Source organism: Neolamprologus brichardi, chromosome 22, assembly GCF_056152115.1.
Source record: "Neolamprologus brichardi isolate AB-2024 chromosome 22, ASM5615211v1, whole genome shotgun sequence".
In the NCBI taxonomy this organism is placed as follows: domain Eukaryota; kingdom Metazoa; phylum Chordata; class Actinopteri; order Cichliformes; family Cichlidae; genus Neolamprologus; species Neolamprologus brichardi.
Genome location: NC_142124.1, coordinates 4,837,952 through 4,856,320, shown reverse-complemented (window position 1 = coordinate 4,856,320; position 18,369 = coordinate 4,837,952). Strand labels below are relative to the sequence as shown.

Below are 18,369 nucleotides of genomic sequence, written 5' to 3'. Positions count from 1 at the left end.
AGAAAGAGCAAAATAATTTGAAGTTCACATTTACCAAATTTTAAACTAGTCCTAAATGCAGCGCCGAGACTCTTGAGTACACGGGAAGGAGAGGCGTGGTCAATTGGGCTGTGTGGGCGTTGCCGCTGTATGCAAACGATCCACGCCCCCAAGCGCCTTTCCCCCGTGAGCGGTGACGTCACACGAGCGGCCCGTGTTGGTTCCAGCTGACTGGCAGAGAGGGAGAGAGAGGAAAATAAGAGCCATCAGCCCCATCTATCCGTCTCTCATACTACTGGATATTATTATTTTTTCCGGGGGATCTCTTTATTTCCGTCATCTTGTCATTTTTTCGCCCCTCTTTTTGTTCTTCGCTCTTTTCTGTCTTGGAGACTTCCCACCGCCGCGACTCGACTGTGCTCCGCTGTTTCTACTGCCTTTATTTCTGCTCTCTTAATATTGTTTATAGCTCCCTCCGGACTCACCGAGCGATCGACCGACCAACTAACCGACTGACAGCTACTCCTGGAGGATGAATTAGACTCGGTCAACATGGTGCCATTTTGGATATAAATCCTCCCTCTTTTTTCTTTTTTCTTTCGTTTCTTTTTTTCTTTCGCATATTTTCTTGCATGGGACTGGCGACTATCAGGTGGACACCGTGAGCGCACACGCGTCACCTGTCCGCGCACCTTTTGAAGGCGCGCACGTCAATTAGCATCACTAAGTGGATTATTTTGATCTTACGGTCTCTTGCAGGTTGCCCCACTCCACTTCCTCCTCCCCTCACCTCCTCCTGTCCTCCTCCTCCTCCTCTTATTCCCCCCGAGAAGTTATGTCAAGGCCTCTCACCCAGCTCCTACCACCGGATCTCCCTGCCGGGGCCACAAGCCCCCAGTTTGGGGCCAGCAACCCGGCTGGAAGTGGCCCCCAAGGTGGACACCTGACCTCTATGACCAACCTGAAGTCTCTGCTTCAGGTGCCAATCAAGGCAGACCAGAGAGGCCCCAAGGACTGCTGCGAGATGAAAGGTGAGTGTGGGCACGTGTACGCTTTTCCGCGCGTGTGAGTAAGCGATCCAATAGGAACAAACTCCTTAAAGGGCCACTAAGGAAATACCTCAGCCGTACAGAGGCCAATTTCATTGTATTGCAAGCGCAGTATAGGCCTGTATTATGTCTGTGTGATGCATGTAGGAAATGTCCACATTAAGTGCACTAAAGGAGAGTAAAGATAAACTTTATTTACAAAGCTTTTCTCACACATTTGCAAAATTTATCTGTAAATTTGTGATTAAGGACTTATTGGGCCACGTTTTCAATCCTTTTACTCAACTGAAAAAGCCAGATTTGGTTTTTGTTCCCCACATTTTCATATGTGGAAAAATGGCTGCTTGATTTTAAGCTGATTATATTAGGGTTTTGGACACATTACCAGCTGCTGTCATGAGGATTAACAAAGAAGATAATTAAGAGACATTGAAAGAAATAAAAGGCTGCAGCTCTGATTTGAAAAACAAACAATAAACAGTAGCTTATATTCTTTGCAGAAATGTCACAGGGATTATTCATGAGCGTGTGAACGTGCGTGTGTGCATGTGACTGAGTGGGTAGGTGCGATTGTAAAACACAGAAGAGGCCCTGCTTATCCAACACACACTCACATGGACATTGTTTTCTTTGCAAGCTTTCCTCCTTCTGGCCTGCTGCATTTTTATATTAAACGCTTCCCTTTTGCATTTGGTGGCGGTGAAGTGAAATGATCTAGAGGAGGAGGAGGAGGAGGAGGAGGAGGGAAGAAGAGGGTGTAAAAAAAGAAACACAATCTGGAGTGGATGCCATCAAAAAATCCAGCCAAAGCAGCAGAAGCAGCAGTCGTTTGGTTTGTTTAAATAAAGGTTACTGAGTGGGATTGAATTATTTCCCATCCTCCAGCTGCCACAACAAATATTAACCAGCCTGCTTCTCCTTCCTCTCTCTTGCTGTGGGGATATTATAACTCCCAGTCAGCTGCTGTCACACGCATACGCACACTTGCGAGGCAGCGATTTGCATTGATTCTCTTCCGCTAAGCAACAGCGAATTAAGTTAAAGCTCAATTAAAACACATTTATTTAACATGAAGCGATAAAAAACGTGTCCTCACAAGAACAGATGGTTGTCAAGAGTCAGTGCCTCATGAGTGTAGATACAACTGAACACACACATTCACAGAGGGGGTCGGGGAGGGCAAAGGAATGGCATGTTGTTGGCCCCTGGTGGCTTTTTGGTGCCACTACAGCTCCTTTCTGTGGAGCAGGAAGAGGAGGAGGAGATGATGGTGAACACAGTTGACAGTCTCTCCATGGAGTCAGAAAGCAGCTCAGTACAGTATCCTCCTAATGAGAGGAGAGGCATTCAGGGGCATAAAGAAGATGTTTTTGCCCCTGATTTAGCTGCTGTTCCCCTTCCACAGTGCAGCCCTTTGCCTTGCTGCTGTGTTTTTCTCCCCCCTGGCTAGCTTTGTTTGACGCCTTCACAAACACCCACTCTATCTAGCACATCTCCCTCCCTCCCTCTCTCTCTCTCGCTCTCTGTATTGCACGTCTTTGAGTTTTCCCTCTCACACTTTCCTGTCTTGCTCTCTTCTCGTCTTCCACTCGCTTCACAACAGCGGTCCCTCTGCTGATTTACATTTTCTCAGGTTTTTGTCTCCCTTCCTCTCCGTCTTCATCTTTTACTCTCATCACCCAGACTTATTTTCTTTTCCAAAGCCATTTATTTGCATCCCTCTCCTCTTCCTCCCCGTGTAAATCTCTCTCTCTCTCTTCTTTTTGCACATCTCTCTCCTATTTGCATGGATCATCTCTTCTTCCAAGCCTCCGCTGCCACGTTTCCTCTCCTCTCTGCTGTGCTGCGGGTCAGTTCGCAGTCTGTCAGATTTTAATGACTTGTCCACTTGAGTTCAAAGTGTCACTTTGATTAAGCTGTGTCACTTCCACTTATTCCTCCCATCCCTTCGCCCTCTGGTCCTCCTCACGCTGCTTTACAGAAAAGGGATTTCCCCATGTCTTTTAATGACTTTGCCCTCTGTTGCTTTTAGATTATCTTTTCATTTTCCTTTGCACTTGAATGACTTCACTTAAGCTCCTGTGATATCTTAGAAGTGTCTGCTCGACACTGCGGCTAGTTTGACTCAGCTGAACCGAGTATATACTTGAGAGTACACCATGTTTATTTTAATGCAAGAAAAAGATCTGCTGCTGCCACCTTTATGTGTTTGCAATGCTTTCATGTGCTGGATACTGTCTGTCACAAAGCCTGATAGTGACTGCAAACCTTAAAGCTTATGCATCGTTGCATATTGTATGGACTGCTTTGCCCTTTGATAGACTTAACCACTTGTATTTCTTATTAGGAAGCTCTCGGCCTGCTCCAATCTCACTTACTGACCTACATCTGTCAAAAAAGTATAAGAAGTCATTGACTTTGATCCCAAGGCTTTTTTTCTTTTGTCTGTCCCTAAAGTATGGATTAGATTTGGAAAAAGGACGTTCCAATTTGCTTCTCCGTCGGCAGTTAGATCAGTTGCAAAATCAACTAACTGTAAAGGAGCTGGAAAAATTTAAGGTCACTTTAAGTGACCTGGAGGCATTTAGGCTGGATTCTCATTTATTTTGAATGACAATATGTACCGCCAAATAGAATTGTGAGTCCTTTCCTTCACGTTGGTCGCCCTGAAAAGTTGAGAAAAGTTCAACTTTGCAATTACCGACACCACTGCTACCAGTCACATCCATCCATTCATCTCATTTTCTTAACCGCTTATCCACTTCAGAGTTGTTCTGGCATGCAGCCTATCCCAGCTGTCACAGGGCGTGAGGCAGGGTACACTGTGGACAAGTCACCAGACTATCACAGGGCTAACACACACAGACTAGTCAAATCAGGTCAAGTAAATATACAGAGAGAGCGAGGTGGCTGCTTTTGCAGTTTGGCATCAACACGTTGGAGAAATCGATCATTGTGGTGAATAATCAGCCCGCTCTCTACGAACAAATTTCACCACAGGCAGACCGATGAAAAATCGCTTAGCTTGCCTTGTTAGCGATTGGTTGTTGTTGCTATGGTGATTGCACCACCAAACGTAAGGAATAGCCATAAATCAGGCTGCAAATGTTCCACCTGAATTTCTGGGATACTTCACTTATTTGTCTTCTTCTTCTTAAGTTTATTTTGCATCTCTCTTTTTTTGCTCTTTTTATTTTAATATCATGAACATTAGCTTCGAAGCATCTTAAACTACAGAACCAAACAGTCTCCACAAAGCTAAGGTTGTGAGTTTTGTGCTCTGGTTGTGGCTAAACTTACTACACTGGCAGCCAGATGATTAAGATCCTGCCAGAGACAGATTATTTTCTACTCCTCCCACCTTCTGAGTACCTATCTGTCCATCCACTGCTGTGATCTCTCACGTCTTTATATACTTTAATCCGTTTAAATATAAGTTTCAAGCCTCACTGATACTCTCCCCAGCCTCTCACTTTTCTTCACAACTCCCAGTCTGTCTCTGTGTCGTTCCAGCCCTGTTAAATATGCTCTTTTAGTGCTGTTTTATGGGGCTTTATTCTTCTTCTTTATTCTTTTGGCAATGTAATCCTTTTGAACAATATAACCAAAGGAGCAGAGTACAAAGCTATCATTGTCTATATTTCCATGGAGTGCTTCCCTTTATTTCCTGTTCTTTTAAAAATCCCTTTTTTCTGGTAATGGTTTATTGATGGTTAGTCTGTCCATCTGACTTTCACGATGAGGTCAGAGTGCAAGGTCGCTCAATTTATTTAGAGGTGCATTTTAATGATTGTGGCTAAGTGCTTTGTAGGGTGATAAGGACATGTGTGCCAGGCAGTGGCACAAGCCTTTGTTGGGTCTTTGTTGGCTTGTGTGGCTTCTCTTTTTAAAATTATTTTCATGCTTTGTGAAGCAAAAGTCACGTCAGTCTGATCCTCTTTGAGCCGCAGTGAGCTGAATTGCACAAGAAACCAACCTCAGGCTGTATATCGATCAGATGTTACTTCAAATTCTCAAAGTATTCTTTTGAAATAAGCATGAAGCCATTGCTTTGTAGCTGACGGCAGGTCACCAGTGGTGTAGGTGACGCTATCATGTGTTTTTCAGTCATATCAACTTTATCTTTCGCTCCCAGACATTGACATTCAGTGATACATCCATGCTAGTCTCTTCCTGTGTGGACACCCCTTAATATTACCTGTATCCACGTTAAACTGTTTAGGATGCAGTGTTCAGTTCAGGATAAGCGATTCTTATCTTAAAGAAACCATTCTGATGTTTCCTCAGAAGCTGCCAGCTGGAGCACGTGACATCGTTGCTCTGAACTGGATGATACCACTGATGGTAGAGAGACGGGAGGTTGACGGTGGTAAATAAAGTAAAAGTCTTTAAACCAGGAAACTGTGGGTGGTGTTAGGGATTTTTGCATTTTGCACTGTTTTGGTTGGTTTTCTGCTTACTTTTGCTGTCACTTGTGTTTGATTAACCTCTTAACATCCATTTGATCGCCAGCAGTGTTGGGGAGTAACGGAATACATGTACCGCCGTTACGTATTTAAATTACAAAATATGAGTAACTGTATTACGTTACAGTTGCCGTTTAAAAAGGTGGTATTTAGAATACAGTTACTTTGTTGAAATAAATGGATTACACGGCGGTACTTCCCTGTTTCATATTGTGGCGGGTCAGGACTGTTTGGGTTTTGTTTGACAGCTACGTTCTGTTGTTCCAGGCGGCAGCGGTTGCCATGGTTACAGAGCGCCGCTCTCTCTCTGCGTGTTTCCTGGGTGAGAGAGCGCCTGTTGTTGTTATGCTAAGCTAATAGGCAGAATGCTACAGGTATAGCTCTAAAGAATGTAGCATCATGGGCAGCGTAGTCCGTGCTGCAGGGAGAATGGACTGCCATACACGTTATGTGTCTGTGAGCGAGGGAGGGAGAAAAAGGAAAAGTACGAGCTGTCATCGAGCAAAAACGGGAGCTGGAAGCATGTAAATATAATAATAACCACTGCAGCCAAGAAGAGAGCCTGACGAGCCCAGTTGTAAGTAAGCTATTAAGACTCGACTGTACGCTGTGTTCGTGTTTTCCTCCAAAAACAATAAGTTCCGTTGGAGCAGCCTTTCAACGCCTCTCTCTGTCTCTCGCTAGCAAAGTTGACCCAGACAACAGAGTTAAGCTAGTTTTCGGGTACGAGCCCGACACGAACCGTATTAGCCAGAGGTCCCTTTACTACGGTTCGGAGCCGCGGACCTTCAGTAACAGTAATAAATCACAGCAATAGTACATTCATGTAGTTGTAAACAGCATGATAATATATTAAGTAATCCAAAGTATTCAGAATACGTTACTCTCATTGAGTAACGTAACGGAATACGTTACAGAATACATTTTGGGGCATGTATTCTGTATTCTGTAATGGAATACATTTTAAAAGTAACCTTCCCAACACTGATCACCAGTGACTTGGTTAGGGTTAAGTTCAGGCTCCCAGTGCTCCATCTATATGGATTTGTTTTTACCTCTTTTACCTCTCAGATGGAAATCATATAAAAGACGTTTAAATGCATGGAAGATAATGTTGTCTAGTTTCTGAAATTAGTCTTTAAAAACACGTAGCTGGAGTACAGCCTAACCCTACCCCTCAGTGGTTTGTCAGGGATACAGTGGCTGGCAGGAGGTTAACCTCGATTGTGTTTTGTGTTCTGGGAAGTTTCCTGGGTTTTGTTCGGAGACTTTTTGTAGTCCTATTGACCAGACGTATTTGAGCAGGCTTTGGTTGTATGCATTTAAAAGGTCTATGTGGCGAACAAAAGAGGGCTGGTAATTACTGAATTGCATTTAATAACCAATGCACGATGACGATTCAGTGTTTTTCTAAAGATTCATCTGCATTCACAAACAATGTCTGGCAGATAGAAATAGAAGATGTGGCCTGGACATCTGCTAGCGACAGTGGAAATCCAGAAAATCTGTCAGATTCCCCCAAAGGAAAAACCAGTAGTTTTCCAGATTCTTGTTTGCTTACATTAAGGAACTGAAAGCAGCGTTTTAGGTTATGAACCTTCACAGCTGCACTAGTAAAAACGATGCTTAGGGGTCCTGAGCTCTATTGCCATTGCTGAGTCATCATGGGAAGAACAAACTTATCTGTGCATCTGCAAAATAGCACATGCACAGATAAGTTTTTAGGTGTCTAATATATAGAGTCCTTTGTGATACAGATTCCACCAAAGGACTGCAATTAAACTACATAAATATGTGGATGAGAACTTCAGGGTTTTGTAGTTTGAGCCATTTTTGAAAGAAAACACTGAAAATGTTTGAATGAATATGAGTTATCGTTGCAAACACTTTAAAAAGAAGGATGAATGAGTTTCATTGCATACTTTAGTCAGAGCAGACGAAACAACAGAACTAATGTTAGCAGCTTAATGGAAGATATCTCCCCCTCTTCTCTCTTCAGACAAAGACAAGCCTCTGGACTCCGATGAAGACTCTCTGGGTGTCAGTGCCGGTGGAGCAAATGGGGTGGGAGGAACCCCGGGCTCCGGCGCACTGCGACCCAACTCACAGTCAGCCTTCCTGGGCCCGCTGCTGTGGGAGAGGACCCTGCCGTGTGATGGAGGCCTGTTCCAGCTGCAGTACATGGACCTGGAGGAATTCCTGACTGAGAATGGGATGGGGATGCACAGCAACGGGCCCAGCTCTGCTACTGCCCAGATCCCCTCGCAGGTAAAATAAAACCACACGTTTATGAATCATACCTCAATTTTACCAAACCAAAAGACGTTATAGTGGAAGAAGACAATTTAATGTTTATTCAGCACAGATGTTAATGAAACAGTTGCAGGAACATCATCATTTCCTCAAGAGAAAACCTCAGATGAGTGCGCTAATGCTAAACTGTGCTAGTTTACCCGTTATCTGGCCAGTCATCATTTAGTCTTCATCGTCACAAAAGGAGCTAGCTGATTCTTCAATGCTTGCAGTGGAGGAGTGTTTCCAGGATTTTTAATAAGGTGGAAATGCTCTTGTTACAATGTGGCTTCAGTTTCAAGATAAACATTCTTAGCTCGCTGTAACCCTTCAGTGTTAATTTGTTGTCAGCAGCCAAGGTGGCAAATGGAGCAGTTCAGTCTCTCACTACTCTTATCATGATATATATATTTAAACTGAAAAACCACTGTGGCGTTCTGCAACTCATTCTGGTGGGAACTGCAGAGACTTGTGTTGACAAACTGAAACGACCTTCGCTACGATCACAGGAAGTCAATTAACTGCAATTCAGTTTGTTTTTTTGGAGATTTCAACGGTTATGTTTTTTTTAAAACTACGTACGCTTTCCCGTTAATTTATATTTTAGCTACTCGCAGTGTTCGGTTGCAGTGCAGGCTCTGCATGCATTGCCATCCAGCTCTTCTTATTTGCATTTGCAGTCGTCTGAGCAGCAACCATATTATAGCCATGGATTCACTAGCAGCTGCAGCTGCTCACAGCCAGCGGCTGCATCCAAAGGAGGAATGAGCGAAATAAAATACATCATGTAAAGAGCGACATCATCTCTGCTTTCTGTGGCATCTGTAGAGCGTTTTTCTTAAACCTTGTAATATATTATAACTCTACTGGAATAACATAGAAACAGTCCAACAGACTAGCAAGGAATGTAAAAATATTGAAATGCAATGTAAAAGTAGGAAAAGATCCTGCTGTGAGCCTTTGGACGCACTTTGTAATTCAGATAATTAATGAATATTTCAAATATGAAGCATGATTTTAAAGTTTAAATCACACTGGCATGATTTAAGCGCACCTTCAACCTTTCTCTGCACAGCTTGCTAGCTGCTTAGTTTGCTGGCTAATGTCTATCAGTCCCATTGTTTTTTCTGAATTGTGAATAAGTCACGATCATAGGGCCATGCACTACGCCGTGAGATTAATCTTTGGACTTTAAGCTAACCTTATACTGCCATCGCTCTGTTATAAGCTAACTATTTTAATTTGAAGAAATCCTTAAAGCACCAATGAGATTTCAAAAGAACCATTCCTGGACACTGCTGGAGCAGCACTGCGTGATTTATCATTGAAAATAGTTCTCATTCATCTTATCCTGTGTATTTGTGCAGCACCTCTGTTCATCTTCTATTTGACACAAGCTGTTTTAGCTCCTCCCGCTTTAAGCCAAATTTCTTCTGATTACAATTTCTGCTTTTGTTTGTGTTCTCCTCCCAGAGCTCCCAGTCCGCGGTGCCTAACCAGAGTTCTCAGTGTCCTCCCACCTCTCCTCCGCCCTGCTCTTCCTCTTCCTCCTCCATGTCCTCCTCGTCCTCTTCTTCTTCACTGCTTGGACTGGAGACCGTCCAACCACAACCACAGCCGCCACCACCTCAACAGCAGCAAAGCATGATGGGAGGACCTGAGTGTCTACATGGTGAGTGATTGGGAATTTTAAAACAGTCCTTACATTTAGTTAATTCTTGTATGTTATTTATTTTTTTATAGTGTGATGGTAAACTGAATATTTTGTGGTTTTGTTTGTTCTGGTCAGGCATAAAATAGACATTTGAAAGTTCTCAGTTGGTCCTTGGAAAGTAGTTTCTGTGACATTATTTAGCAAAATGAGCTACAAAGTTATTCACAGGCTCATCTATAACACATTTTTATTGAATGTGATGTTGCTGCTGAGCAGTTTTATACATTTTTGACCCATTAAAATGGGCATTATGGGAAATTAATATAATGCTTCCTGCTAGTTCATCCATGACTCCCGTCTGAAGTCTTTTTTAAGGTGGAGAAGTAAGTTAGTAGCTAAATCTGGCAAGTTTGGTTAGCAAGCATCTATAAACTGTACTGGTGCAAACTGGGCTACCTACATTACACTTACAGGAGCTGTTCAGCCATGGGAGCCTATACCATGAAGCTCCTGGCAAACATTTATCATGATGTTAATGTCAGCTGTGCGCTTATTGAGTCCGCTAAGACTTTTATGCACCTCACATCTCAGCACCCTGTAGCTCTGTAACATTGAGGTCTGCCACTTCGTGGCTGAGTTGTTGTGCTTCTAAATGCTTCCACTTTACAATAATAGCACTACGAGTTGATCATTTATAATCTAGAAGGAAAGAAATGTTCACAAGCTGACTTGTTGTAACAGTGGAGTCTTACAGTGCCAGTTCAAATCCAGTGAGCTCGGCCGTTTTTTTCACAAATGTTTATAAAGGCAGATTGCATGGCTAGGCTCGATGTTATATACAGGTGTCAATGAGAGTAAAATCACTGAAATTTAAAGCTACTAATTAGTTATAATTAAGTTACTAATTATGTTACTAATTAAGTAACATACTAATATCTAATGAGCCACAGCTAGAGAGCAGACTTCTTGAATCAGCTGTTGTGAAAAATTAACCAGATATCAAGTCATGTAATTTTAAAGATAATTGCATTAAAATGCTTCAAAAGGCATGACAAACTGTTCAGAGCTGCAGTTAAGGGTCAACCCTGTTAACTTAAAGGTTGAGTTATAAAACATTTCAACCCTTGTACAGTTGTTATGAAGGCCAAACACCATCCACAGACACTAAAAGCATTTTCCGCCTGGCTGCAAACATTTTTACTTCTGTTGTAAAGCAGGACTTTTTATCGTGGGTGGGCTCGCTTTGGAGCCTGCCTCAAGTGGCCACTAGAGGTATTGCAATTTTTGGCAAGCTGCGTGTTAATCCATTTAGCTCTTTTATTTTATTTTATTTTTAGTCTATTTAGCTTGTCAGATGTTGTTTACCATGTATGATGGTTAGCTGAATTTTGCCCTCCTGGTCAGAAAAAAGGAGACTTTGTATCATTACCTCTAGGTGGATGATTTTCATGACTAAGAAAGTCATATTTAATTAATTAATTTATTTTTTACCAATTTTCACAAATTAATATGTTGTCCAGAGGTTATTTACTTAACCTACCAGTCAAAATACTACTAACCAGAATGAGATTTTTAAGATTGTTAATCATTAAAAACATTCATAACAAAGTAAAAAATGAGCACGCTTTTCTTTTTCTGCAGTGAGTTGAAAACATCTTCATGTGAGAAGGCAGCATTTGTGCTGCAACTAATGCCTTCAGACATATATGAAGCTGTATGTGCAAGAGGCCTCGATGTGATCTGGCACTAATGAGCACCGAGGCCCACAGTGCATTATATTAACTCGCACAACTCAAGCGTTCGGTGCCTCTAACAATAACCAGATCGGGATTCTCTCTAATTATATCTCAGCGCGATGAATGGCTGACACCCTGTTCTCTGGCCCTCCTCGGTTCTCTCCACCAGGCTGTTTTCATCCGTTATATATTCATAATTTATTGTTTCCTCTCTCTGCTGCATTTGATGTGAACCAGAACTGCCAGAACATCAGAACAACCTTTCTGTCCATCTGTCTTTTTCTTTTTCTTTTTTTTCTCTTTCCTTTTTGAGATTTCACAAGCCTGACAACTTCCAGTTTTGACTAATTGAAACCACAAAGCCGTTCTTTCTAACGCTGACCGTCATGTTTTTTGTCCCACGAGCCATCCGGTGATTCATCACAGCTAATTTCGTGGTGATTTATTGACAACAGACCGCCGCATTCTTTGTAAATGCTCAGCCATTATACGATAATGATTGTATGAGCATGTTAAGTTAGATGTGTGGAGACGGAACAAGAGAGCCTAATGTTGTTTGTGTTATCTATGCTACAATTATTTTAGCATTTCTTTACTCATTTGCGAAGCTTCGTCTTGTCGTCAAAATGTCACCGGTTTGACAAAGAGCGACGCTGGGTGTAATCTGTGAGATCATAAATGAAGGCAAAAAGTGTTTGTCTTCGTCTTTGCATACAGCACCCTGTGGATTGGACGGTTTGCCACATCTGCACCTAAAAATATGCATAAATGCTCTTCTGCAAAGGCCAAGCACAGTCATATAACAATCTCTCATGTGTCTGCTGTATGAAGAAGACTTTAACTCAATGCGTTTATATCATATGCCAGCATAGTCTCTTTTTTTGCTCTTGCTCCATAATCTAAAAGCTTTGTAGATGGGTATGAATATGACATATCACCAAACAGTTGTTTATTTGTACATCCAGATGATACAGAGCAGCATTAGCTTTCATTTGAAGATGCATTTCTGTGCACCGGATGAATGTAAGTCCACTACTCACTCTTCTTTTAGCTCCTCTGTGGTCTACAGCTCCTGGGGGGAAATATCTGCCTCTTTATCTGCTTAACTCCACTGTTTTCAAAAGCCAGTTGTTCACAGCTTGCAGCTAGTTTTTTGTTTTTGTCTCTGCCTACAGTGGATGAAAACAGCTCTAATATTAGCTGTAACCACAGTAACGATGTTGTAATAAACCAAAACAATGAGCTCAAAGATGCTAAAATGTTTTGTAGCTGAAACGCATGGTTATTATTTGCAGGTTCATCTCCTTCACATTACACATAATCCTCTGAACCAGTGTTTATGTTTAAAATCAAGCAGAACCTTTCAAAGCTAAAGATTCAGATGTGCAAATAACTGCAGTTCCTCTTTTGTCCACTTGAGGCTGACTGTAAAATCGACTCAGTCCCCATAGACTCCCATTTTAAAATGTCAGCAGAAACAAACCTGTTTACAGCCTGCTTTAAAATGTAGCTGTGTATGTAAGATTTCCTTACGGAGCCCCGCAGGGGACATGGGAGAAAAAAAAATTAAGACGGACTTTTGCGAGACCTCGCAAAAGTTTTGCGAGACCTCGCAAAACAAACTCGGGATCTCGCAAAACTTTTGCGAGATCTCGCAAAACAAACTCGGGATCTCGCAAAACTTTTGCGAGATCTCGCAAACGTTTTAGCCGCATTCTTCGTACGCTGGCTCGAAGCCGACCGGGAGGTCGAGGCACGATGTGCCGGGAAAGTGGTGTTCCTCCTGGCTGTAGTAGGTCTCGACCTCCCGATAGCTCGAAGCTAACGGGAGGTCTCGACCTCCCGTTGGCTTCAAGCTAATGCGGAAGAATGCGGCTAAAACTTTTGCGAGGTCTCGCAAAAGTTTTGCGAGATCGCGAGTTTGTTTTGCGAGATCTCACAAAAGTTTTGCGAGATCCTGAGTTTGTTTTGCGAGATCTCGCAAAAGTTTTGTGAGATCCCGAGTTAGTTTTGCGAGATCTCGCAAAAGTCCGTCTTAATTTTTTTTTTCTCCCATGTCCCCTGCGGGGCTCCGTAGTTTACAGCCTGCTTTAAAATGTAGCTGTGTATGTAAGATTTCCTCCTTCATTCTTGTACAGGTATTTTTTTTTCTCAGTCACAAATTTGAACTTTGTTAAGGGTTTAAATAAGACGTTCTTGGATCATTGACATGGTTCACTCGACCACATTTGTGGTATTTGTGCCTTTTGGTGAATTTCAAATGCAATTGTCAGACAGATTATACAGCTTTTGGGGTGCTTAAGGGTATTTTCACACCAAATCAGTTGATGAGTTTGTAATTTTGTAGCTTTCTCACGGTTTCTTTTCATCCAGAGAAAACTACAAGTGAATTTCAAGTGAAAGAAAATGCGTCACTATGTGAGAATGTTGAGTCCACTTACTTGCTAGTTGTGTCTGGTGTGGGAGCGGCACACACAAACACAGGACAAAGATGCTGTGTTCTTGACTGGTGGATAACACAGAGACTTTATTTATCTGGACAATTTCATTCATTTTACAGGAAGTTGCTACATTTTACCCACACAGATGCAACACTGCTTTTAATAGTTACAGCAGCAGAACATTAACCTTGTGGAGCTCATGAAAAGCTAAGCCACCATGATGGAATTTCAAAATCGTGACCTCTAGCTTCATAATCCTTGTCTTACCCTCCTGAACGATCTGCCCGGCACGCTGTTAGCATTAGCTGTTATCTTTTCACTCCACTCTCTTGTCCAAATACACTCAAAAACCAAGGTGGCTAAATGGATGGGGCTTTACAAACTTATAGCTAAGCACAGTGGCTATTTTTTAAATAGCCCAGCCTTAAAAAACCTAGCTAACTACTGATGCACATGCACAACTACATAGGATGTCTGTGAAGGTTCTCAGTCATCCAGGTCGTCGTAGTCAAAGGAGCTTGCAAAGAAAAGCGTCTGGACTTCTTTAAGTTACTTGAAACTTGTTCAAGTAACTTAAAGAAGTCCAGACGCTTTTCTTTGCAAGCTCCTTTAACTACATAGGATAAAAAAAATGAAATGACCTTAACACTTAATGAGATTTGAAGCTGTCCAAACATGCCTGTTTATCCTCTTCATGTTCTTCTGTGAATACACTCGCTGATTGCTTTTGTATTCGATACAAAGCGCAGAGAGTTAACTGGAGTGGAGGAAAAGGATGGAAAACACAGTATATATATCTGGGAGGAAATGAAATCGTTCTCCCACACGCTTTATGACAGCATCTCATATATTTTCTATCAGCTTGTTGCAGCTGCTCATTGAAGCTTTGCATCACTTTTATTACCATGCGCTCAGAATTCAGCCTGACACATAATGTCAGCTCCCAGAGAATTTAAAAGTAATATTCTGCAGGTCTGAACAGCGAATCTGAAAACAGTGGACCCACCTGTGGGCGTTGCGAGGTTTGAATTTGCTCATATCGGGTGCTGCTCCTCACGTTCCCTTTTGTTTAGAAAATGCCGCCATGATCAGATCATTTTGAGGGAAGGTTGCGTAGCTTCCCCCCCGTGTTTTGTTTATACTAGAATCGAATGCTCCGAGTATGCAGAAAGAGGGTTTGGATACAGGAAAGAGGGGAAAACAGAGAGATGAGGTGCCCAGCAGGATCAGATTCTGAGAAATCTGCCTGGGACATTGTGTTTGTTCTTTGATTCTGAGTCATAAACAATAAGACAGGAGATGTTTCTCTGTGCAAACAAGCTGCAGATACTGTGAGAGAGAATAATTGGAAAATGAGATACAGAGAAAGAGATTCACAAGGTTCAGCCAGGATAGAGCTGCAGCTACAGACGAGAGAAAACCACTGCTGCAAATCTTCATATCTGCCCTGAGTGCTTCTGTGCGAGTCTATGAATACACACCATTAGTGTGTGTGTGTGCACAAGCATGCCTTTAGTCTTTCCACCTTTTGGTATGTGTATGTACAGTATGCTGAGCTTCACACATGCATATGAGAATGCCGTCTGTTTTGGCATTTGCATGCAACTATGTGGGCTTTAATGTGAGCATGCTTTCATCTATCTGTGTGTGTGTGTGTGTGCACGCGTGCTTTTTATTCTGAATTATAAACACGTGACTGGGTCGAGGATGATGCATTCATCCAGAAATCCCTGAGGTTGTTGTGGAGCTGAAGTATTACTACAGAGCTGCAAAGAGAGGGGGAGAGAGAATCAGCAAGAGAAATAGATGGAAAATAGAGTGGAAATAATAATCTCATCCACATGCACATGTTTTACTTTGATTTTAATTCATTCTGGGCAAAAAGGAGAACAGTTCAGTGGGAGGGGAAAACACAAAAATATGGATACAGCTGGGGTTTTATAAGCAGCTCTGCTGACATTTTTCACCTGTTTCCTCTTTAAAATGCTGTAAATCCGAAATATTCATACCGGGGTTCTTTGCGGCACACGTAAAACTGCACCTGTGATAGGAAACTGTGGGACGTGGACACAATTAAGCTCCAGAACGCAATGTTGTTTATTTCATCTCCTCCCTAAAATCAGCCTCAAACCTAGCCCGAAAACTGTCCGCCGAGACTCAGCTGAGCCTCGGAGCAAAACCAAACAGCATTTTGATGTCTATCGCCATCTTCCTCCCCCCAAAAAAAGAACGAAAGAAAAGAACAACTTCTGCTGAATAAAACTGTGATTGTTAGGTTTAACTAACTTCCACCTGATTTTGTGCAGTTGCAAGAAATCACCACAGTTTGCTGTGCACGTGGTCCTCTGGGGACGCTTCACAGTTCAGCTGCTGAAGGAGGAAAGCCTTTGATCGTGTCCTTTAACGCTTTATTATGTTTGTGGTGGAAACAGTATTTTTGTCCAATTGTTTTGTTTCAGTGTTTAAAATGAGAGCAAAAGAAAATAGAGTTCTCCTCATTATGTAGAAATCATAGTGTTACATAGAAAATGAAATATGATGGGTTCTCAGGAAGGTGGGGGCGCTGGTTGTATTTATTTATTGTCTTCTGTCTCCTGTGATAAATGACTTCAATCACTCACTCGTGCTGTTTGGATGAATGCAACAACCCACAGTTTTCCTGTTTGGCATGTTTGGCTGAGAAAATCACCCAATCAGCTGGTGCATTCCTGCAGCCGTCTGCTGTTCAAAACCTTAATAACTACCTGCATGCTTACGGGACGTCTGCAAATGTCCTCTGCACGGGTACCTCACTAGTTTAGGTTTATGAAACGAATCAGACTCAAAGAAACTGAGATATGGATGGAGATGAAGATTTTATGTGGCGGCTCAGAGAATAGGTCTACATTAACCTTGATTTAATTGCCTGCAGTGCGATTTCCACTCATGGATGATGCTTCACAAAAGCAGGAAATTCTCATTTCAGTGCAATTATAAGAAAAAAACAATAAGAAGTGAAAGACAGACCACCAGGGCGCTTATCGTGCTGCAGCGCTGCACCGCCTTTTTTTCTCTGTAAAGAGCTGTTCTTTGCCTCCTAGCTTCAAGTAAATAATCATGACTCACCTTTGCTTGTATTTTAAATCAGGCTGCAGCTTTACTTCAACACTTCCAGGTCAGTTCACTCTGAAGATGCATGAACGCGAAAGCGTCTAGCGCACATGTTTTCTCAGCTAAGGTGTTTTTAATGAACTTTTTTGCTTTTGAGAATTTTGAAAATAAACATCTGACTCGCTGATGTCAACTTGTCACAACAGACAGTTTAACACACGTGGAGGAAGGATAACACGAGACGCTTGGAAAAGAAATGTGAAGATCAAAAAATCAGAATAACCACCCACATCTAATCAGATGTTCTTTTGCCTGAGGCTGATCTGTCAACCAGACTTCATGGGAATCTGTTCAGTTTTTAAATCCTGCTGACAGACAGACAGACGCACGAGGAGAGCAACGTTGAAAGCAGAAGTGGTGAAGCTTGAGTGGGAAGTGCAGATAAAAGCAAACATGGGAATATGGCTTTAATGCATCTAAAGTTTCTTAAACAGGCAAATAAGCTAGCGCCTAAACTGGCAACTTTGATTTGATTTGATTTATTTGTGGACTAGACTTGAAGTTTGAGGCGTCTACATTTAAATATGCTTCATCCTTATGTGGAAACGCAGTAGAACTCTATTTATTAGATGGGTAGTTGCCTTTAAATTTTCTCTTACTGTGCTTAATAATGTAAAATTAACCCAAACGAGGCACTGCTCAATCACTGTCTGGCTTGGGAGGTAAAAGCCACAACGTGCATGGCCTCACAAGTCGGTGCAGGACCTATTTCAGGGTGTTTTTAATACTGAAATAAGGAGAGTGGTGGATGAGAGAGAAGCTCTCTTCTAAAAGATAAGCAGGTATAGTTAATGGATGGATGATGAATCCTAGCTGAAGGCTTTTCTTTAGCTTTTAACCTCATCGCAGAGTCTTCATCAGCAGATGGAGTTTGGATCTGTTCACGTTAAAGCTCGGCGACTTTAAGCCAACACATGCACTTCTGAAAATTCCTCAAAGCACTGCAGCTGAAGGCGTCGACAGTTGAACAAACACCGTCCTCTGATGAGGACCATGTGATGTTGTTGAGTGTAGAGCCGATGCTGGATATTTGTGGCGCTGTTGACAGTCGGAGTGTTGTTTTTCCTTTTCCACTGTAGGTGGGAGGGAATGACTTTGAAAAATATGGAGTGGAAGTAAGTTGAGGGAATATGATTTTTCTTTGGAAATTAAATGGAAGATTCAGCTGATGTTATCATGCCAAACTGGGGCTCTTTTGTGCTGTTGATGGTGTTTTTGTACCTTTGGTCCAGGAAATTGAGAATCACTGCTCTGAAGCCAGTTTTGGCCTCTGCTCTGACTCTCTCAAAGGATCAGACCCTCTGGGGCCCATGGGTGGGTGGTCTTAGGTACTTGCCAACAACCTGAGTATTCAGTCCTGTTTTTCTTATCAATAGACATCAGTACAATTACATTTAGTACAGCCCCTCACCATTTCACATGCTCAGTGTTGCTCTGTCAAGTGCAAGGTGGCCTGACACCTTCTCCAGCACAATAAGGTGGTGAGACATGGAGGAGCACTGGACTGCAGCTGCAGTCGGCTATGAAGAGCGAGCTGGGTGTGAAGGTGAGACTATCCCACCTGATCTGGTTCCTTACATTTGGCTGTTGGTAGTGACTGAG

The 18,369-nt window shown here is 42.3% G+C and overlaps 1 protein-coding gene across 1 annotated transcript in view; it reads left to right on the top strand.

Annotated features, from left to right (window-relative positions):
* Window positions 1-221: 221 nt before the first annotated feature.
* The window catches only part of dbpa (D site albumin promoter binding protein a), a 38,285-nt gene continuing 20,137 nt past the window's right edge, over window positions 222-18,369 (top strand). The window contains exons 1-3 of the mRNA XM_035913587.2: window positions 222-1,010; window positions 7,494-7,762; window positions 9,260-9,458. Of these exons, the coding sequence (XP_035769480.1) occupies window positions 815-1,010; window positions 7,494-7,762; window positions 9,260-9,458 (664 nt within the window). The 5' untranslated portion in view covers window positions 222-814. The remainder of the gene's footprint in view (window positions 1,011-7,493; window positions 7,763-9,259; window positions 9,459-18,369) is intronic.